Source organism: Leptodactylus fuscus, chromosome 11 (genome assembly GCF_031893055.1).
Source record: "Leptodactylus fuscus isolate aLepFus1 chromosome 11, aLepFus1.hap2, whole genome shotgun sequence".
In the NCBI taxonomy this organism is placed as follows: Eukaryota; Metazoa; Chordata; class Amphibia; order Anura; family Leptodactylidae; genus Leptodactylus; species Leptodactylus fuscus.
Genome location: NC_134275.1, coordinates 49069891 through 49093005, shown reverse-complemented (window position 1 = coordinate 49093005; position 23115 = coordinate 49069891). Strand labels below are relative to the sequence as shown.

The 23115-nt window shown below is 46.9% G+C and overlaps 1 protein-coding gene across 1 annotated transcript; it reads left to right on the top strand.

Moving 5' to 3' along the window:
* The first annotated feature begins 2008 nt into the window (after positions 1 to 2008).
* LOC142184241 (SERTA domain-containing protein 1-like) lies at positions 2009 to 8426 on the top strand. The gene is made up of 2 exons (XM_075259007.1): positions 2009 to 2131; positions 6380 to 8426. Exon 2 carries the CDS (start codon positions 6384 to 6386, stop codon positions 7158 to 7160), a length of 777 nt encoding a protein of 258 aa, XP_075115108.1. The 5' UTR covers positions 2009 to 2131; positions 6380 to 6383; the 3' UTR covers positions 7161 to 8426.
* Positions 8427 to 23115: the final 14689 nt, after the last annotated feature.

The following is a 23115-nucleotide window of genomic DNA, read 5'->3' as shown; positions in this document are numbered from 1 at the left end:
CTATAGAGTCCGGCCACGTCTATAGAGAATCACCCGCTCACATCTATAGAGTCCGGCCACGTCTATAGAGAATCACCCGCTCACATCTATAGAGTCCGGCTATGTCTATAGAGAATCACCCGCTCACATCTATAGAGTCCGGCCATGTCTATAGAGAATCACCCGCTCACATCTATAGAGTCCGGCCATGTCTATAGAGAATCACCCGCTCACATCTATAGAGTCCGGCCATGTCTACAGAGAATCACCCGCTCACATCTATAGAGTCCGGCCATGTCTATAGAGAATCACCCGCCTAGAGTCCGGCCATGTCTATAGAGAATCACCCGCTCACATCTATAGAGTCCGGCCATGTCTAGAGAGAATCACCCACTCACATCTATAGAGTCCGGCCATGTCTATAGGGAATCACCCAGTCACATCTATAGAGTCCGGCCATGTTCTGTACAGAATCACCCGCTCACATCTATAGAGTCCGGCCATGTCTATAGAGAATCACCCAGTCACATCTATAGAGTCCGGCCATGTCTATAGAGAATCACCCGCTCACATCTATAGAGTCCGGCCATGCCTATAGAGAATCACCCGCTCACATCTATAGAGTCCGGCCATGTCTATAGAGAATCACCCGCTCACATCTATAGAGTCCGGCCATGTCTATAGAGAATCACCCAGTCACATCTATAGAGTCCGGCCATGTCTATAGAGAATCACCCGCTCACATCTATAGAGTCCGGCCATGTCTATAGAGAATCACCCGCTCACATCTATAGAGTCCGGCCATGTCTATAGAGAATCACCCAGTCACATCTATAGAGTCCGGCCATGTCTAGAGAGAATCACCCGCTCACATCTATAGAGTCCGGCCATGTCTATAGAGAATCACCCGCTCACATCTATAGAGTCCGGCCATGTCTAGAGAGAATCACCCACTCACATCTATAGAGTCCGGCCATGTCTATAGGGAATCACCCAGTCACATCTATAGAGTCCGGCCATGTTCTGTACAGAATCACCCGCTCACATCTATAGAGTCCGGCCATGTCTATAGAGAATCACCCAGTCACATCTATAGAGTCCGGCCATGTCTATAGAGAATCACCCGCTCACATCTATAGAGTCCGGCCATGCCTATAGAGAATCACCCGCTCACATCTATAGAGTCCGGCCATGTCTATAGAGAATCACCCGCTCACATCTATAGAGTCCGGCCATGTCTATAGAGAATCACCCAGTCACATCTATAGAGTCCGGCCATGTCTATAGAGAATCACCCGCTCACATCTATAGAGTCCGGCCATGTCTATAGAGAATCACCCGCTCACATCTATAGAGTCCGGCCATGTCTATAGAGAATCACCCAGTCACATCTATAGAGTCCGGCCATGTCTATAGAGAATCACCCGCTCACATCTATAGAGTCCGGCCATGTCTATAGAGAATCACCCGCTCACATCTATAGAGTCCGGCCATGTCTATAGAGAATCACCCGCTCAAATCTATAGAGTCCGGCCATGTCTATAGAGAATCACCCGCTCACATCTATAGAGTCCGGCCATGATATATTTGTTCTCTACTTGGGGCCACTCTAATAGATAATGTGTCTATAGCCATCTTCCCTTCTTACAAGGGTCTCCCTGCCTTGTACTGCCGCAGGGGCCACTACGCTCAGGTCTCCAGTAGTCCCTGGTCTGAGTCCTCACCACTCAGGGGCCCCTGCTGAGGTGTTACCCTGACAACGCATCCCGGGCCCTTCCTGTCAATCTCCCTGTCCAGGCTCCGCCCCCGGCAGCATCGTGACGTGGACACGTGACTCACCCCCTCCCAGCCCACGCCCGCTTAGTCACTGACAGGCAGCTAGCGGAGGGGGAGGGAGCGGCACGCGCCGTCCGTATCACGCCTCGGGCCGCTGATTGGCTGATAGTACTGGGATCTGGCCAATTGTAGTGCAGGAGGGTGTGGTTATCGTCAGGCAAGGCTCCGGCAGAGCGAGCGGCGCAGCATTCAGTGACAGCTCTGCGGCTGGGGCGGCTGCTGCTAGGGCTCTGGGCGAGGGGGTGGGATGCGACGCTCTGATTGGCTGCTTATCGCCGAAAGGAGGACTCTGATTGGCTGCTGAGCAGCTGGGCAGGTATGTGCGTAGGCGGAGGGAGGGTAATGGCGGCCGCTGGAGCCGAGGGTCTGTGTGTCCGGAGTGTGAGGGGTCTGAGCTGGAGGACTAAGAGCTCGGCCCGGGCATGAGGGGAGGTGTGAGGCGAGCGGAGGCTCCTCAGGACATGGCCGGGCTCTCCTGTACACCCCGGTGCAGCTCCTGGAGCCCCCTCTGAGAATACCTGAGCCCTATCCGAGTCCCCCAGCCCACTATAAGGACCCTGAGGGTCTAGGTTATGGGGGTCCCCACTGCCCATTATAGAGTCTATAGTGTCCCGGAGGTGATTAACCCTCTGCTGTCTGTAGCACCTGAGGCTGCACCAATCATGGCCACGTCCCGGACAGGCTCTTACATATCATTGTGGGGTCCGGACGGGCTCTTCTATATCATTGTGGGGTCCGGACGGGCTCTTATACCTCATTATGGGGTCCGAACGGGCTCTTATATGTCATTGTGGGGTCCGGACGGGCTCTTATATGTCATTGTGGGGTCCGAACAGGCTCTTGTATGTCATTGTGGGGTCCGAACAGGCTCTTGTATGTCATTGTGGGGTCCCTACAGGCTCTTGTATGTCATTGTGGGGTCCCTACAGGCTCTTGTGTCATTGTGGGGTCCGAACAGGCTCTTATGTCATTGTGGGGTCCGGTCGGGCTCATGTATGTGTGTATAAAGACATTTCACAAATCATAAAAGTTGCTCACGAGGGGAAGGAAAACTTTACCGCTTGTCCAATAGGAGTCCAGAATGTAGACGGATCTGCATCGGTCGGGGGTTCTTATATCTCGTATTTATTGGGAGCCCAATCTCTTTTTATGTAACCCTTCCTAGATGAGTATTCACACAGTGTAGGGATGACGTGAAGGTGCGACCACAGGGATGACAAGTGGGGGCTCCGCACAGTATTCTCACCTGTTCACATCTCCAGTCACTTCTATTAGGCCGATCGTATTCGCTTTGTCAACCCCATAGAAGTGAAAGGAGTCACAAACATGCCCCATTACTCCATTCATGTGGACGCACTTGAAGACCCCAGTGGTCGGAACCCCAACAACTAACACTTTATTTTCGAGGGAAAACCCCCTTAAGTCTTGCATCATAATGACTATCGTCCACGTGGCTCGGGGGGCACTTAGTGGATCCGATGGTTTTGGTGCTATATATGCTACTTGTTATGTCTTTCACCACCATAAAGGGAAAGTCCAGTAAAAGGGATGACATTGGTTGACGTGATCTTGGACGGCCGCTGATTACCAGACATTTCCGAGCCGTTCCAAAGGGGTCTGAGCTCTCCAGAGCACCAGGTCTAATGTCACAGACGTCCCCTTACATGTATCTAAGACATATGTGCAGATCACTGTGAGTGGAAATTCCCTTCAAGTCCTCAGCTGACAGGGGAATGATAGAGGATTCTCTTATCTCCTCCTCTTTGTATATTTGGATTGGTCCAGACTACTAGTCCGATGGGCTGTTCTCCCCCTAGGTGGGTGCGAGGCTGCAGTGAATGAGCCGGCCTGTATGTGCTGTGCAGGTTTCTACAGATGAGTAACTAGTAGAGGCAGCGTGCCAGTCCTGGAGTTCAGGGAGGGGGAGCTATTGCCTTCCGACTGATCCTGCGCTGACTACTGGACAGACCTGAAGTCCATGTTTGTCTCTTGTGTTCCTGTGCTGTGTCCTCACTTTACAGCAGCTGCTTGAACTCAAGAAAAGCAAAAATTCTTAAGTGCAGTTTCCTGATTTCCTTCCTACGGAGGTATTAGCGTGGGAGGGCGACATTCAGAAATGGTGTGTGGGTACTAGATGTGAACAAGTAAAGAGTCCAACATAGTCCCTGCCGGTGATCATAGGTTATATAATGTGAACAGTAGGCAAGGTCTGGTGTATGTCGGATGAAGCTAATCTTATAGGACTGAGGTTTCCTCGAGACAAGATTAGTGGACTGAATGTCAGCCAAAAAATACTCAAACAATATAAACATATAGGCGATCAACGTGATGATAGCACGGATGGCAAGTTGTTTACTAGACAGGCTCCTCCTCTGTTGAGGTCATTTGCATAAATATTCACACCTTGATATAGTTATTGACTAGGGAGATGTGCGTTGTAATTATTGGCTTCAGGTTTTTATTGTGCATTGGCAGTTGGGCTGAATTCACACTTTGTGGATTTGCTACTCAAAATTTTACAGTACAAGACAAGTAGTTGAGATTCTACAAATCTCATCCTCCCGTGGCCAGCAATTTCCGCACGGAAAAAATGAGCGTCCCGCAGATTTATCACATTCAGAATGGCAGATGTGAAATCCGTGTCAGTCGCAAGCTCAAATCGCAGCAAATTCTGTTTTACTTACGATACAGAAGATCTATTGCAAGACGACACAATTCACACAAGAGTCACTGCAGCGTCTAGGGTCAGTCATCTTCAAGATATGGAAACTACAAATCCCAGCAGGTTGTGTTGAATAGTCAGAATGACACTGTCAAAAGAATCAAGAACTACAAGTATTGGTTCCCATCACGTAGAGCGGCGGTGCCCATCATGTAGAGCGGAGCCCATCACGTAGAGCAGTGGGCCTAACCTGTGGGGCTAATTGTCAGAGAGGGAGGCACTGCAGAGGGTGGGAGGACTCAGCATGGACCACGGAGTACATAGGTGACGTTCATCTGCACCAGTGACATATAATGTTCAGTTGAGGTTTCCCTTGCCATAACAACTTATTGCCAGTGTCTTAAAGAGGACCTTTCACCACTTTTGGGCACAGGCAGTTCTATATACTGTCAGAAAGCTGACAGTGCGCTGAATTCAGCGCACTGTCGGCTTTCCCGATCTGTGCCCGGTGTGAAGAGCTTACGGCCCGGTACCGTAGCTCTTCTATGGTCAGAAGGGCGTTTCTGACCATTAGCCAGGAACGTCCTTCTGCCTCGCGGCGCCTATCGCGCTGTGCTGTGGAGCCGGGAGGAACGCCCCCTCCCTCTGCTCACACAGCTTGTCCGTAGACTAGCATTATCAGGAGAGGGAGGGGGCGTTCCTTCCGGCTCCACAGCACAGCGCGATTGGCGCCGCGAGGCAGAAGGACGTTCCTGGCTAATGGTCAGAAACGCCCTTCTGACTGTAAAGCGCTACGGTACCGGGACCGATAGCGCTTTACACCGGGCACGGATCGGGAAAGCCGACAGTGCGCTGAATTCAGCGCACTGTCAGCTTTCTGGCAGTATATAACACTGCCTGTGCCCAGATATGGTGAAAGGTCCTCTTTAAAGGGCTTCTTGGCTTATGACTTGATGACTTGTCCTTATTGGCTGCAGTCTTAGAAGACTTTGGTGGTCTCCTTACAGACACCCAAGCACAGCCCCGTACATATTACAGCAGCAGGGTTTGGTATCACAAACATGATGAGTGAACGTGACATCAGATGGCAAACCAAGAGCAGCCCTCATGGCCCCACACTGCCTCGTCAAACAGCTGAATCACAGGGGTACCAGTTGTCAAATCCCCCGCCCCCCAGATCTCTACTTAATAAGCCCAGAAAACTCCTTTACGTCGACATACGCACCTAGATCAGCTCTCTAATGAGTCTTCGTTTAGTGTAGGGGCTGATGCATCTGCTGAAGATGTCTCCTGTGATACCTACAAGACTGTAGAGCGAGTTCTAAGTATATTGTATGGAGACGTATTTCATGGGGTGTTTGGTCTGAAGAGGTTGTTCAGGACTCAGGATCACTGTGTCTGTTCCGTGTGGTCAGATAATTAGATGAGCTCAGGGAATCCACATATATGCCGAGTCATTGTGTGCAGCGATGGCAGCGAGGTCTTGTGTTTTTTTATGCTCGAGTAGACGGCTCTTTTGCAGTCTGTGCTAGAACCCGCTTTGTAACTTGTCCCTAAGTCTCACTTTCTTGTTGCTCTGAAGCTTGTTTTGTTTGCTTCTGACTGTAGCTAAGGCACATACATCTATTTCTTCTTGTTACTCACCCTACAGAAAATGAAAGAATTTAGACTTGTCTTTGGTGACTCACGCTACCAGATGTACTCCCAGGACTGATTTTTCTTGCAGTGTGAAAACCAGATCTCTCGTCTCGTCACCTTAGACAAGGACCATTACATAGTTCCTACGGTTGTAAAAAAGACGTAAAACGAGTTCTACAAGGGTTAACTTTCTGAGTTTAGGATAACCTACTGTTAGCAATTCATTGGAGCTCATAGTAATGTCTTCTTATTTTTGTCTTGTAGACTCATGTTGGCCAAAGGGATCAAACGTAAATTTTCGGAGGTAGAGGAGGAGATGGTAGCTGGTCCCGAAGTAGAGATGGCAGCTCGATGTCAGAGCTCGCTGCCTGCGGTGCAGTCTCATTGCCTGATGAACATATCTCTACTGAAGCTTCACCGTAGTCTGCACCATGTGGAGCCTAACCTGAGGCATCTCGTGCTGGTGGCCAACACCTTGCGACGTCTTCAGGATAATATGCAAACAGAAACAAGTGCCACAGGAGTGTGGAAATCCACGGAGGACAACTCTAGGAAAGACTACTCCCAAACATTTGTCACTGAGAGCAAGAAACCAGCTCTAGACATCCCCGGAGAAGATGCCTTGTTCTCCACCATGGATGCATCTTTATATTCTTCCATTTCTACCATTCTTGAAGATCTAAACAATTTTGAGGGATTGAGCTGTTCTCCACTTCCCCAAACAGATGACGATCAGTTTTGCTCCCCAAAAGACTTAAACAAAGAGGGAAGTCGAGAGGAATCTGGTAAACAGACACCCGCATCCAGCTTCTTAAGTTCTTCGACCTATCTCCTTGGTGACAACCTGGAGGACATTTTTGAGGACATTGACACTTCCATGTATGACAGTGACCCTTGGACGAGCAGCAACCTTTTAAACTTCAAGACGTTTTCTAGCATCAACGAGACAGAAGAGAAGACATTGTCAGATGGACAGGACTCTATGCTGGAACTTAGCGACTTGGACTATCTTATGGACGTTCTTGTGGGAACCCAGAACTGCTGATAATGACTGTAATGGACACCTCGATGTATCTTGTAACAAGACACTATTGTAAATAATGGGAGGACTTTATTTTAATTTATTCTGAGCAGATGAACGTAAATGGTTTTCCTTGAGGGTTTAGTAGAGGGCATTATTCTACGTTTCGACTACCAGAGACAATCTCGTAATAAGTGTTAAACCGCAGAATGCCGAATATCACAGAAAGCAGAATCTAAAGAACAACCAAGAGCTGATAATGACTGCTGACATCTCTGCCTACGTATGCCATAATAAACCCAACGTGCACAGTTTTCAGTAGAAAAGGTTCCATTTTTCTCGAAACCCTTCGTAAAGGTTTCTGCACCAATTGCTAAGTCATTTTGTAAATCTTCGTTTATGGACATTTTTTTTTTTTAATGAAAAGATGAAGCCATTGGGACAATTTGCCCCAGCACATAGTACCTGTATATAAAACCTATATATAGACGTATATACAAATCTCTATTTTTAAGATGATGACTAATTTATGCTTAAATGTTTCAGATTGCCTTAATCGCGCTCCGTTTCTATATCATCCGGTTAATCCCACATATTTTTATCGCCAGAGCGCTGTTGCTGTGAGTATTTTTTATTGGAGTATCCAATGAAAGGAAAGAAATTATTTATTGTAATTTCTATATAGTCTTGGCCGGTAGAAGTCAACGAAGCAATCTGTCCATCGCCATTTTTTAACAAATCGCCGGTTTTTCTTAATGATTGTAGCTTTTCTCTACGAAAGCCGAATTTCAAATGGTAAATAAATGAAGCAATATCCTTTGTATATTTCTATCATTTTGATGAAACTGTTTCAACCTGAAGTGATATTTGGGTGTACAAGCCATAGCCACTCGCCATCACCTAATATTCAGGGCAAACTCCTTCCAAATTCGATGCTCGGTTGGTCGCTGTCGCTTTCCTGAACATCGACCATCTCTTAGTCCGGAGGCCAGTGCTGTTACCTCACCTTTAGTCCGTTTTTTTTTCCTTATTTATTTTTTGTGATCTTCCAGTGTTTTGTGTTAATAACAAGGCATGTTTCACTCAAAAAAATTTAGGGAGAGGGCCTCATCCGCCCACGGTTAAAGAAAGCTGAACGTTCGTGTTATCGTTTCCGCCGTAAAGACGTCTGGTGATGGTATTTATTGACATTATGTGATTTTATTCAGAATTGATTTTCTTAATTTAAGGCTTGGATATCTTTATTTATCCTTTGTGAATATTTATGATTGAAATAAAATGGATTTTTCGTAACTGGACTGGTGGTGGTTTGGTGGATTTATTCATCTTTGAGAAGAATTCCATTGAACCTTTCGATATGAGAGACGAATGGAGGATAAAGTTGGCCCGTTCAGTGACAGTCACACCGTTCATTGGATCGCCCTTAGTTTGGCAGAATTAACCTCTCGGCAGAGATAATCACCAAGACATCCAACGTCCCAATGATACTCCATTTGACTAACTACAGATATTTGAGTTCCAACCATTTCTGTATTTTGCCGTATGAATTCTGGATACATTTTGTACTACGCCATATCTAACTTTATACCTAAAATAAAGAATATAACTGTACAAGACCTGATTTTGAGCAGAATGACCATCGAACCTTGTGCTTCTTGCTGCTGGAGGTTATGTATTAAGCTGTCACAGCTGTCGGTACATAGCCAGCAGGAGTAAATGCTATTTTAAGAACCTCTGCCCAGAAATATTTATGACTGTATTATTTCTACGAGAGGCCAATTCATGCTTCTTTAGAGAGTCCACGCACCACCATCTCCTGTGTAGACCAGTGAGCACCCATCGTGGGCTGTATTTTATCATCATCATTATTATTTTATAGAGTTATACAGCACCAATGTTTCCATCGTCCTCGTACAGAGATTGTCATCACTGTCATTGGTACATATTCACGCTGTAACTCACAATCTCACGTCCAAGTGCAGTAGGTTTTTGGAATGCGTTGGAAACCAATGGAGAGAAGATAAATGCTAGAAGACAACAGAACATGAAGCTGTTGTAGTGTCTAGTAACTATGAACCAAGACAAGAATAAGATTGACCTTAGATTTCAGATAAGTATCATGAAGCCGTCCCATTGGTGATGGGATCATAGCAACTTTACTGCCCGATCAGGAAGAAGCATCGTAAGCTTGTATTAGTTGGCTGAACATGCCAAGAATGGTTATCTTCAGCTATCAATGAGCCAAATATATCCATTATGGCCAATTTGTTTTCAGAAGACTAAAATCTGCTGTCGGCCGGTCATGAATGAAAGTTCACAGCATCTATACATCAGATATCTGGTCGATCATCTGCTGAAGTTTCATTTGACAAAAATCTAATTGGTATAGGTAGCTTAAAGGGAGTCACAAGAACCCCTTAATATCACCCTATGTCCACAAATTGCTAGGTTAGGATCACCACAACCCAATCTCGCAGATAGGTTAATATGACCAGAACCAGCATATCACCCCAGTGCTGCAGATAGGTTACTGTCACCAAAACCAGCATATCACCCCAGTCCTGCAGATAGATAGGTTACTGTCACCAGAACCAGCATATCCCCCCAGCCCTGCAGATAGATAGGTTACTGTCTCCAGAACCAGCATATCACCCCAGTCCTGCAGATAGATAGGTTAGTGTCACTAGAGCCAGCATATCACCCTAGCCCTGCAGATAGATAGGTTACTGTCACCAGAACCAGCATATCCCCCCAGCCCTGCAGATAAGTTACTGTCACCAGAATCTGTGGGGTTGGGTTCCGGCATCAGACTTCCTATAAGTTTGTTTTGCAGCAGCACATGGTCAAGCCTACAGTGATGATATAACTTGTAGGGTCACCAGAAAGATCAGACCTGTGACCTTAGAAGAACTGGAGAAAGGTCAGAAACAGACTCTGCATTGAAAAAAACAACAAATGCTATGTGTTCACTGCTCTCCAGTTGTTGCAGCTACTTACATACTATTTAGGACCTGTATTCAGACTGTCGCTCTTCTTACCTACAACACTACAGCTCAGTACAACAATCTTCTGATCTACTTATAATGACATTATGAGCTGCGAGTCCTCATGACAAATTGGCCCAAGTGCAGAACCAATTCCCAGGCTGTAGTTAGCGACCAAATAACTCCTAGCAGCTATAAAGTAGACGACAGCGAAGACTGTGCGAGGAGCCTCGATAGATGATGTGACTTTAGACATATTATCCTACAGCAAGGGAGTTGCCATATACTGTATCAACAATCACTATAAGCTTATTTATTGTAGTGTGTATACTGACATATACTATAATGCCTTACATTCTGCCAAAGCCATATGGAATTCATCGACATCTGTGAATGGTCCTGCCAAGAAAAGCTTCCAAACTACAAAGCTACTGGCCACCACGTGGTTGGCGCAGGCGTATATGAGTATCTAAGCCTTGTTTATAGGGCTGTTCCTCCTGATTCCCTACACCAGTCTGTGTCTTGTCTGCACCACCATACTAGTTACCATATTCTCAAGGGTAAATTAAGGACTTACTGACAAGCTGTTCTTCAATTATCTCCCCTTTTTGGGACCCAAAGTAGCAGACAGGTCTTCAAGAGTGATGGGTGCCAAATACTCTCCACAGTGGTCGAGAAATGAGAATCCTGAACAAGGACCCCATCTACTAACTCAGACTTCCCTTATGAAATAGTAAGACCCTATAATGGGATTCATTACAGCTCTTGTATCCTGACTGACATGTCAACTTTTGATATCTCCGGAAATAACAGAGATAGAACTGTAGTCTTGATACCATATGTAAGCTGAGGATAGTGTCTGTCAAATGGCACCAGCGGCTTCTATGTTATATCTTGCCTGAGTCTCGGTTTCTTTGTATTGCCCTTGTATTCCCCTGTAGTCTTTATCAGAAGGGGCGTGAGGGAAGATTCTCAAACAGCGTTTTCAGTTTTTGTGCCAGTTTTCCATTACGTTTTATTAACCAAAGTAAGAAAGGGATTCAAAAGTGATGGGAAATATAGAGGAAGAACTTACACGTCTCCAACCTGATGCATCCATTTCTAGCTCGGGCTCAAAAAAAAAAAAAAAAAAGAAAACTGCATCAGAAACTGCAGTGATATCCTGTGTGTGAGTCTACCCGTAAAGCACAGATGGCATTTACTTTTTTTTTTTTTTTTTTTACTGGTTTTGGCTTCAAAAAGTCCTTAAAAACCAGAAGACAGACAACAAGCTCCAACGTGTGGTCAGCTGACTGACAAGGAGACTTCCTTATACTTATCACACTCCCAAGGGTTTTCACCCTGTGTCCGTCTCCAAGAAACCCATTATAAGTTATTGACACGCTGGTACAGAACACCACAATGGTTACACAGAATGAAACTCGCCCCTACTGAATTATGTTGGAGATGCAACGCAGACGTAGGCTCTATCTCCCACATTTGGTGGTCTTGCCCGGCTATCGCAGCTTTCTGGCAAGAAGTGCAGTCGACAATTCGAACACTAACCACTCCCTCATTCACACTCACCCCACAAATGGTTTTATTATCTCTTGGCTCTCCAGACTATCAACCTTCCAAAACTAATCTGATCTCGTTCCTACTATCTGCAGCAAACTCTTTAATCCCTATCAAATGGCTAAACCCTGATCCCCGTCAAAATTGGAATGGATAAGTAAGGTCAACCAGATAGCCCGCTTTGAGGAAATATCCAGTTGGAAAACTCGCACCCATGATAAATTTGTCAAAATATGGTCCCCTTGGAGAAACCTTTTTCACTGACTATGCTCAACAGGAGTTACAAAGTCATGAAGTTGACAGCCTACCAGAATCACTTGCTTTCTGTCCCCCCCTACCCTTCGCTCCTCCTTCCTTTTACACTATACCTACACTCTAATCTCTATCCCTTGCCACTATCTCTTTCTCCTCTCTCACCCAATCCTCTCGCCCCCTCCAGCTATATTCCTCACTCTCAATCATATCTATTACTTGCTTTTCTATCGCGACACTCACCCTTTCTCTATCTTGTCTATTCCACCTACCCTATCCTTCTCCCTACCCTCAGATTGCTCTCAAGATTCTACTCAACATTCTCTGCAGTCCTGTAGCTTGCCTACACATCAAATGAACATTTATATGTTTTTCACACTTGTTCTAGCCTATTCGACGTTATGTCATTACTAGGCCACGGCCTCCCCTTCAATGAGTATTAGTTCCTTATTGTTGTTCAACCAATCTACATTGTTCTTATTTTTTCTTGTACTATCATTCATTGTACAAATTTTGAATACATAATAAAAACTTTGAAAAAAAAAGAAAAAAAAGGAGACTTCCTTATAAAAGGGTTTTTTTGGTCTTGAGACAATGGCTGGAATATTCTTTATTTATATGATTTCAATATAACAAAACACAATTAGAATCGTGTGAAAGAAAAGGAGCAGAACAAAGGCTGAAAAATAATCTCTAAATTTTGTATAGTTGAGGATAATTTCACATCCGTGCTGGAGTCTCCACCGTAGGAACCGGCAAAAATCGGCAGAGACAAAAGTCCTGTACAGAGGACGGTTTCAATATAAAAATGGCGAACACCCAACGGACACCAGATTATAGTGTATGGGGTCCGTCAGGGTCTGTTTTAGCGATTCAGCTTTCAGTTGTTTAGTCTCCTATTGGAGAGCCGTGCACAGATGTGAACCTGGCCTTAGCTGGTAAAGTTGACTTGTAGTGTTGGATGTCCTCGGTAGATATGGCAGAATTTTGAGAAATCTGTTGATACTTTGGTTTACCGCCTTATTAGTCCCTCCTACATCTTTACACATGATGAAAGTGAGACCTCCAAACCTAAACCAGGTCACCAGAATGCCTTGGCCAAAGTATTTCAATACAGGGCTAAGGGCAAAACATGGATAGAAGCTCCAGAGCCAGTCGTCGTTGGTGAGACATCCAGTTATATAGTTTATCTACCATAAGTGAGTGCAATCTATTGATAACTAAAGAGAACAATGAGGGCCATTCATATTAGGAGATTGTCGGCTAAACCTCTCAGTTTTGATGGGGCCATCTGACCATCTAATATGTATGGGGACCTCCTGATAAGGTTTGGGCAATGCCTTTGTTCTTGGGAGATGAAGAGGACTTTTCACCACCTTCACCAACTCCAATTCATAGCATCCTTCTATAGGTATATTACACTGTGTACAGGGGCCACTATAGGGCATTATACTGCTTGGAGGGGCCACTATGGGATATAATACTGTGTGCAGGGGCCACTATGGGACATTATACTGTGTGCAGGGGCCACTAAGGGACATAATACTGTGTGCAGGGTCCACTATGGGGCATAATACTGTGTACAGGGGACACTATGGGACATAATACTGTGTGCAGGGTCCACTATGGGACATAATACTGTGTGCAGGGGCCACTATGGGGCATAATACTATGTGCAGGGGCCACTATGGGGCATTATACTGCTTGGAGGGGCCACTATGGGACATAATACTGTGTGCAGGGGCCACTATGACACATTATACTGGGTGCAGCGGCCACTATGGGATATTATACTGTGTGCAGGGGCCACTATGGGGCATAATAATGTGTACAGGGGCCACTATGGGATATTATACTGTGTGGAGGGGCCACTATGGGGGATAATACTGTGTGCAGGGGCCACTATCTTATCTTATCTTAAATGTGAAAGTTTGTGTGTTTGGATGTTTGTTCCTCAATCACGCTAAAACGGCTGCACGGATTTTTCTGAAATTTCACCCACAGCTCCATATTGGCCAGGAAGGAAACATAGGCTACTTTAAAAGTTGGTCACTCACCCCAAATCGACACCGCACCCGTCCAAAGTTCTCTCCGGCTCCACAGTCGGCCCTGCCATGACGTCACTGCAGTTAGTTGTACGCCACTCCAATTGGTCCGTGGCGGTGTATGGGTGGTACAGGGAGCCAGCACAGCGGCCCCATAGGTGTGCAGAGAAATGTAGGCGTGGCCTGTGAGCGCACACACTTAGGAAAAGATGGCGCCTGCCCTAGAAGCCGGTCAGCTCCATGGCCTAGCAGGCAGCAGCGCCAATACACGTGGGAGAAGAGCCTGGCTGCCCGCATATGCCGACCGGCCACGCATGCCCTGATGGCTAATGGTGCGGCCAGGACCCGCCTCCCCACCATCTGCATGGTAAGTGTCCGCAAGTGTCGGTCTTTTGCTTCTAACGCAGCCTATGATACGTAGCATAGGCTGCAGTAGGAGCAACAGGCCGGGGACCCTCCGCAACACTCCCGGCGGCCATAGCAACGTCACGCCAACCCCACACATACAGTCCTATGAAAAAGTTTGGGCACCCCTATTAATCTTAATCATTTTTAGTTCTAAATATTTTGGTATTTGCAACAGCCATTTCAGTTTGATATATCTAATAACTGATGGACACAGTAATATTTCAGGATTGAAATGAGGTTTATTGTACTAACAGAAAATGTGCAATATGCATTAAACCAAAATTTGACCGGTGCAAAAGTATGGGCACCTCAACAGAAAAGTGACATTAATATTTAGTAGATCCTCCTTTTGCAAAGATAACAGCCTCTAGTCGCTTCCTGTAGCTTTTAATCAGTTCCTGGATCCTGGATAAAGGTATTTTGGACAAACAATTCAAGTTCAGTTAAGTTAGATGGTCGCCGAGCATGGACAGCCCGCTTCAAATCATCCCACAGATGTTCAATGATATTCAGGTCTGGGGACTGGGATGGCCATTCCAGAACATTGTAATTGTTCCTCTGCATGAATGCCTGAGGATTTGGAGCGGTGTTTTGGATCATTGTCTTGCTGAAATATCCATCCCCGGCGTAACTTCAACTTCGTCACTGATTCTTGAACATTATTCTCAAGAGTCTGCTGATACTGAGTGGAATCCATGCGACCCTCAACTTTAACAAGATTCGCGGTGCCGGCATTGGCCACACAGCCCCAAAGCATGATGGAACCTCCACCAAATTTTACAGTGGGTAGCATGTGTTTTTCTTGGAATGCTGTTTCTTTTTGGATGCCATGCATAACGCCTTTTTTTTATAACCAAACAACTCAATTTTTGTTTCCAAAATGAAGCTGCCTTGTCCAAATGTGCTTTTTCATACCTCAGGCAACTCTATTTGTGGCGTACGTGCAGAAACGGCTTCTTTCTCATCACTCTCCCATACAGCTTCTATTTGTGCAAAGTGCGCTGTATAGTTGACCGATGCACAGTGACACCATCTGCAGCAAGATGATGCTGCAGCTCTTTGGAGGTGGTCTGTGGATTGTCCTTGACTGTTCTCACCATTCTTCTTCTCTGCCTTTCTGATATTTTTCTTGGCCTGCCACTTCTGGGCTTAACAAGAACTGTCCCTGTGGTCTTCCATTTCCTTACTATGTTCCTCACAGTGGAAACTGACAGGTTAAATCTCTGAGACAACGTTTTGTATCCTTCCCCTGAACAACTATGTTGAACAATCTTTGTTTTCAGATCATTTGAGAGCGGGCTGTCCATGTTCGGCGACCATCAAACTTAACTGAACTTGAATTGTTTTGTAGAAAGAAATGGTCCAAAATACCTTCATCCAGGATCCAGGAACTGATGAAAAGCTACAGGAAGCGACTAGAGGCTGTTATCTTTGCAAAAGGAGGATCTACTAAATATTAATGTCACTTTTCTGTTGAGGTGCCCATATTTTTGCACCGGTCAAATTTTGGTTTAATGCATATTGCGCATTTTCTGTTAGTACAATAAACCTCATTTCAATCCTGAAATATTACTGTGTCCATCAGTTATTAGATATATCAAACTGAAATGGCTGTTGCAAACACCAAAATATTTAGAACTAAAAATGATTAAGATTAATAGGGGTGCCCAAACTTTTTCATAGGACTGTACATCTTAGGTATCCCTGTGTCCCAACGCCACCATGTTCCTTCTCTTTGCCGCCACCCGCAGTAACCTCCGGGCCCACCATCATTTTACTAGGACAGCCAGGAGCCTTGCCAAGGCTCCCCGGCCTGTCAGATTTTTTGCTTCTATTGCAGGGTAAGCTATGTACACTACAATACAAGTGCCGCTATTATGCTATGTATTGCATAATACCGCCGCTGCTATTGCAGGCTATGCTACGGTGGGGGCAGGTGGGTGGGAGAGGGGGCCGTGGGTGCTTTGTGGTTGGAGTGCTGGGTTGGGGGGGTGGGGGTCTGGAAATTGGTAGTAAGGCCGGCTGTTGGACTTTGCATGTAACTCCCTGGCAGGGGCCGTGGTTGTGTGCCGCCGACGGCTCCGACTGCTATGCATGGCTGCCAGTGGCACCCTTGGCTGCGGCAGGGCGTGGAAAGAGGGAAGGAGGACGGGTGCGCGGGGGAGGCTGGGACCACGTAGGAGGTGATTTGCGCAGGGCTTGGGGGCTGCGCGGACGAAGTCGCGGGTACTGCTAGTGGGACATAATACTGTGTGCAGGGGCCACTGTGGGGCAGAATAATGTGTGCAGGGGCCACTATGGGATATTATACTGTGTGCAGGGGCCACTATAGGGCATAATAATGTGTGCAGGGGCCACTATGGGATATTATACTGTGTGGAGGGGCCACTATAAGACATTATTCTGTCCCAGGAATCTTTGGCATGAAGTGGGAGGTCACACTTTCTGAACAGTCCAGGGCCCATAGTACCATTAATCCACCCCAGTGGTAAATAATACAGATTACCACGTGCGCCTTAAACATCAGTAAATGTGACAGCCATTATATTACATATGGGGCACTAACTTGGTCATTATACTACACGTGGGGGTTTACTAGGGGGTACTTTGTTTAAAAAGAAACGTTGGAACAGGGGATACATTATTGCTTAGTGGGGATCTGACCGCTGATACCCCAATAATCCTGACATCCCCCCTGTTTTACCCCAGACAGATCCTCGCTGTCATTCACTTCTATGAGTGTACTGGAGATTGCTTTGGCTCTCCGTGGTGCCCCCATTGAGGTATACGGGGAGCCTCAGGGGTGCGGCTGCCTTCATAACAAGGGTAAAGTACCCCCTGTTCTCAGACCTGGTGGGGTCTCAGAGGTCCGCACTGATCTATCCTCTGTCCTGTGGTTATTGTGTGGCATAGCCCCTTGGTGTATGTTCTGACCTGACGTCCAGGAAAGTCTTTGCTACTGCGATCACTACTCCAACATGTCCATATGCGCCGTATACACTGTATACACCATATGCACTGTATACACCGTATATACTTTTGGTGCAATTGTACTGGCTTTAGAAATATCTCCTAATCTGGAGACAAATGCGAGCGCTCCTTGTGTATTCAGCCAATCTATCCTCAGTAGACGTTATATACTGTGCAGTGCACCTGAGTATATAGAGGGCAGCGTATGGCAGTCAGGTATAGCGGGGTCAGCGCCCTGTGTAGGGGATCTGTAGGCACTGGCTGCATGTTGCTTCCTGCTGCTAGTTGTGCAATGTGCACAGCAGCCTCCCCCACCCTCGCTGGCTCAGGATGTCACTGCTGCCTTTTATGGGTCCAGATTGCTGGAGCAGAGGCGTGGCTGGGGCCTGGGCGCCCTGACAGAAGCAGACGTGCTTTGCATTCTTCATGGGAGACTTTTTTTTTATATATCCTTTGATGCCTCTGATGTCATCTTTGCCTGATTTTTTTCCTTGCATTGGGGAGTTCTCTCCTCTCTTAAGGACAAGCTGTAAACGTGCAGACAAGGATCAGATCATCTGCTTGTAATAAATCCAGGAGCTGAACTGCACAAGTGCAAGGAATCTGTAAGACGTTTCCACAGTGTGAAGAGAAAGCTTGTACATGACTTGTCCTTAAAGGAGCTCTAAACTCCGAAATCTACAGGACCAGCTGCTGGTATTGTACATGTGCATGGTGGCCTTAAAGTGGGAGTCTGGCTCTAAACTTATAGGATAGGTCATCAGTATGTGATCTGTGCCATATGAGAGCCTGCACCTTCCTGGAACCACAGCTATACAGTATACAGAGTATTACCTGAATAGGAGGGCCTGTACGCACACCCTGTAGAGTTCTCCCACAGATGACCTGTCCTGTGGATGGGCCATTGCTATGAAAGATACAAGCAGTGTTGGACTGGTCCATCAGTAGCAGAGGATCCTCCAGGGAGCCCAGGCTCAGACACAATAATGGGGGCTCAGTGGTTAGAATCTGACCAAAGACAGCATCTGTGTGTAGCTCCTAATAGGGAATGTAGATTGTGAGCCCTTTATGGAACAGTGACTATAAATGTCTGTACAGTGCTGCGGACAATGATGGTGCTATATAAATAAATACAATAAATGGTCCCAGGAGAAGATACTCCAATGTGAAGGTACTAGGGTCTATTTCCCAGGGTTTGTAGGAGGGAGGACTCTGGCATTCATTGAGGAATAGAGACAAGATACATGGCAAGCGCGCTAAGCCGTACCCAGATCCGAGCTGTAAGGGCCGGGCGATTGGTTGTACGCTTCTCCCAATTGTTTAAACAATGGCTAGTCGCAAGGTGACTCCATTCACTACACCGGTGGGGAAGTCGCAGGGTGACACCATTCACTACACTGGTGGGGAAGTCGCAGGGTGACTCCATTCACTTCACTGGTGGAGAAGTCGTAGGGTGACTCCATTCACTACACTGGTGGGGAAGTCGCAGGGTGACTCCATTCACTACACTGGTGGGGAAGTCGCAAGGTGACTCCATTCACTTCACCGGTGGAGAAGTCGTAGGGTGACTCCATTCACTACACTGGTGGGGAAGTCGCAAGGTGACTCCATTCACTTCACTGGTGGAGAAGTCGTAGGGTGACTCCATTCACTACACTGGTGGGGAAGTCGCAAGGTGACTCCATTCACTTCACCGGTGGAGAAGTCGCAGGGTGACTCCATTCACTACACTGATGGAGAAGTCACTGGGTGAATCCATTCACTACACCGGTGGGGAAATCGCAGGGTGAATCCATTCACTACATTGGTGGGGAAGTCGCAGGGTGACTCCATTCACTTCACTGGTGGAGAAGTCGCGGGGTGACTCCATTCACTTCACTGGTGGAGAAGTCGCTGGGTGAATCCATTCACTACACCGGTGGGGAAATCGCAGGGTGAATCCATTCACTACACTGGTGGGGAAGTTGCAGGGTGACTCCATTCACTTCACCGGTGGAGAAGTCGCAGGGTGACTCCATTCACTTCACCGGTGGAGAAGTCGCTGGGTGAATCCATTCACTACACCGGTGGGGAAGTCGCAGGGTGACACCATTCACTACACCAGTGGGGAAGTCGAAGGGTGACTCTATTCACTACACTGGTGGGGAAGTCGCAGGGTGACTCCATTCACTTCACTGGTGGAGAAGTCGCAGGGTGACTACATACTCTTTGGTCACATGACCAGAAAGTCGCTATGTTGTCCTAACCTATCAGACCTCCATCACTCAATGCTCCTGATGTCACTATTATATAAAGCAGACACACTTAAAGCGGTTTTCAATATTAAGGGCCTGTCCATTCATGTAACGATGACTGAGCTGTGATCCGGTATCGGATCGTTACAGAGGCGGCAAAGACTGAAAGCTAATGAGGGCCATGTGTAGGTTTCTTCAGTGCGGCCGGTCACAGATTGTAGTCGCAGTATGTGAATATGGCAGGTTGTCCATCGGTGAATACCGACCTGCTGCGACTGCGCCTAATCTGCCCCTCCCCCATGTTTCTGTAGGTTAGACAGGCTGAGTTTTTTACCCCGCAATGTGTGAATGAGGTCAAATGAAATCTCATTCGCTTTGCTGGACTGTAAGACGCCGCCATTTTTTTCCGCTACATTTCTGCAACGTGTGGCCTCAGCCTTACAGGAAATCACAGAATTCTTCCATACACAGATTTTCAGGTTCTTTGTGATGTTTTTTTCTGACATTTTTTTTATAAGGTTTTCTACCGAACTTAAAACAAAACAGGAGGTAAAAAACTTTGCGTGTGAATAAAAGCAAAACACTGCGAGAACTGCTGCGAGATGCTGTGTGTGATTTCAGCCCTGGGAGATTGTGTTTCGGCTGGAGCTTCACAGTAACCTGATCTTGGTGATGAGAGAACGCAGCGACGTTGCATCTATCACAGCCGTAGCATTGCGTTACACTCGTGTACACACAGGACTGATGCAATGCAATGTGGTCAGAGGCTTCACATGAAGTACTTGGGCCCCAGCACCAGGGCCCCTACCTTACAAGGGCCACTCTGCATTCTGCCATGTGTATGGAGACCTCGGAGTAGGATCTCTCTGCACTTGACTTCATAAGGACTCTGCACTTGACTTCATAAGGAGATGTTGACGTTGCCTTGTACCTGCAGAGGGCCCCAGCAGGAGCGAAGCACTAAGTCTGCAACCCTGCACCAGCTGCTGCCGGAGGCGTAACTGGGGGCTCCAATGTACAGTCTGAAGCAGGGCCCCCCGACTACTGCTTGTGTCACTACTACCCCTGCTTACACTATACCGCACACTATACAGCTATCATCTATGCTGCCTTAGGATTGCACAGGATATTCTTAGGAAAGGGCATCAATATGTGACTGATGAGCTCTGACACCCAGAATCCTCGATGATCAGCTCTAACTCTCTCTTCCTTTTTCTGATGACATCACGTTCATCGGTCACATGGTACAGGAGTAGTTAAGTCCCATTCAAGTGAATGGGGCTGATCTGTGATACCAAGCACAGTCCCTACGACATGTACAGCGCTGTGCTTGGTACTTGGCGCTCAACCAAATGCTGTGGCATCTTAAACAAGCTGATCTCTGGGGTCCTGTGACCTGTCATGATGATAAGCCACAATATAAATTCAGCAGGTATATAGTGGAGTAGACATAAGCAGTGATGACATCATCGGTCAGGGGCTCAGCGCCTGCATAGAGCATGGACTAGGGGGCGCTGTTTGTGGGTTCAAATACAGATCTTCTAGTTGTGCGGATGTTTCTCCTGTTGTTGTTTTCTGCCCTCGCTCCCCTATAGTTCCCGCCTTTTATATATATCTCCATATAGTCGGCTTCATCCATCTGTGACTCCTGAGTGCTGTAGAGATCTCCTCGCCTTGGAGCGCGGCCCTATAATGTATAGACATGTCATCCAGCTGAGTGTGCAGTCCTGGCGCCAGTTGTTCTCGTCAGAGGGTACCTTGTTGTCTCCTTGACTTGTCGGCTCGCTGCACAATGTTTGGGAACGCTCCGTTTTACTTTCTTCAGTCTTATCAGGATAAGACAATCCACCAAAACATTAAGGAATTTCTGTCTAAGATGCAAAAATTCTTTGTAGGTCCCCGTGTCACCACCAATATCCGCCCCATGTAACCGCCAATATCTACCCCCGTGTAACCGCCAATATCTGCCCCTGTGTAACCACCAATATCTGCCCCGTGTCACCGCCAATATCTGCCACGTGTCACCGCCAATATCTGCCACTGTGTAACCACCAATATCTGCCCCGTGTAACTGCCAATATTTGCCCCTGTGTAACCACCAATATCTGCCCTGTGTAACTGCCAATATCTGCCCCTGTGTAACCACCAATATCTGCCCCGTGTAACTGCCAATATCTAACCCGTGTAACCGCCAATATCTGCCCCCGTGTAATCGCCAATATCTGCCCCCATGTAACTGCCAATATCTGACCCTGTGTAACCGCCAATATCTGCCCCCATGTAACCACCAATATCTGCCCTCGTGTAACCGCCAATATCTGCCCCCGTGTAACCGCCAATATCTGCCCCGTGTAACTGCCAATATCTGCCCCGAGTATTACCACTGCTTTAGCCACTTCATTGTTTTAGACCAGAACAACGGAGAGCCAGCGCTAGTGTGAACTAATCCACTAATCCCCTCCTGCCTTTGGTTCTAAAAACTGCAGCAAAATCTGTAACAAAAATAACTGGTTTTCCATAATGTGGGGCCTCAGCCCAAAGGGGTATTATACAAAAAGAATTTTTGAATGAGCGATGATCTGCTCCAAAATGTTCCGATCTGCAGCAGTCACAACGCAGAGGACATGCAGGAGCAATGAAAGTGATTGTTTCCTACGGCATAGATGTTCCCTTGTTTGGCGGTATCACAGCTCTTATTAGGTGGCGCGATGTGCTACCCAGTAGACGGTTTGATGTTCCGCCCATTAGATGGCGCGATGTGCTGCTCAGTAGACGGTTTGATGTTCCGCCCATTAGACAGCGTGATATGCAGCTCAATAGATGGTTTGATGTTCCGCCCATTAGACCATCCAAGTACTGACCATCTACATAATGTAAGGTACACCAAAGTAAGCCAACTGTGTCCTATCAATACGAGTCTGACCTCTTAAACCTCCTCTAATATACAAGGTGGCAGCTGTTCTAGCTAAGTCCTGGCTCTACATTGTCTCCTGTCATCTCCTGTGCTACCTAAGGCCTGGCTCCATTTTGTGTACTGTCATCTCCTGTGTTACCTAAGGCCTGGCTCCACGTTGTCTACTGTCATCTCCTGTGCTACCTAAGGACTGGCTCCACATTGTCTCCTGTGCTACCTAAGGCATGGCTCCACATTGTCTACTGCCATGTCCTGTGCTACTTAAGGCCTGGCTCCGCGTTGTCTACTGTTGACTCCTGTGCTAGCTAAGGCCTGGCTCCACATTGTCTACTGTCATCTCCTGTGCTACCTAAGGCCTGGCTCCACATTGTTTCCTGTCGTCTCCTGTGCTACCTAAGGCCTGGCTCCACATTGTCTACTGCCATGTCCTGTGCTACTTAAGGCCTGGCTCCGCGTTGTCTACTGTTGTCTCCTGTGCTAGCTAAGGCCTGGCTCCACATTGTCTACTGTCATCTCCTGTGCTACCTAAGGCCTGGCTCCACGTTGTCTACTGTCGTCTCCTGTGCTACCTAAGGCCTGGCTCCACATTGTCTAATGTCATCTCCTGTGTTACCTAAG

Excerpts from the sequence above, each read along its gene's own strand:
- LOC142184241 (XM_075259007.1), top strand. The coding sequence starts at position 6,384 with ATGTTGGCCAAAGGGATCAAACGTAAATTTTCGGAGGTAGAGGAGGAG.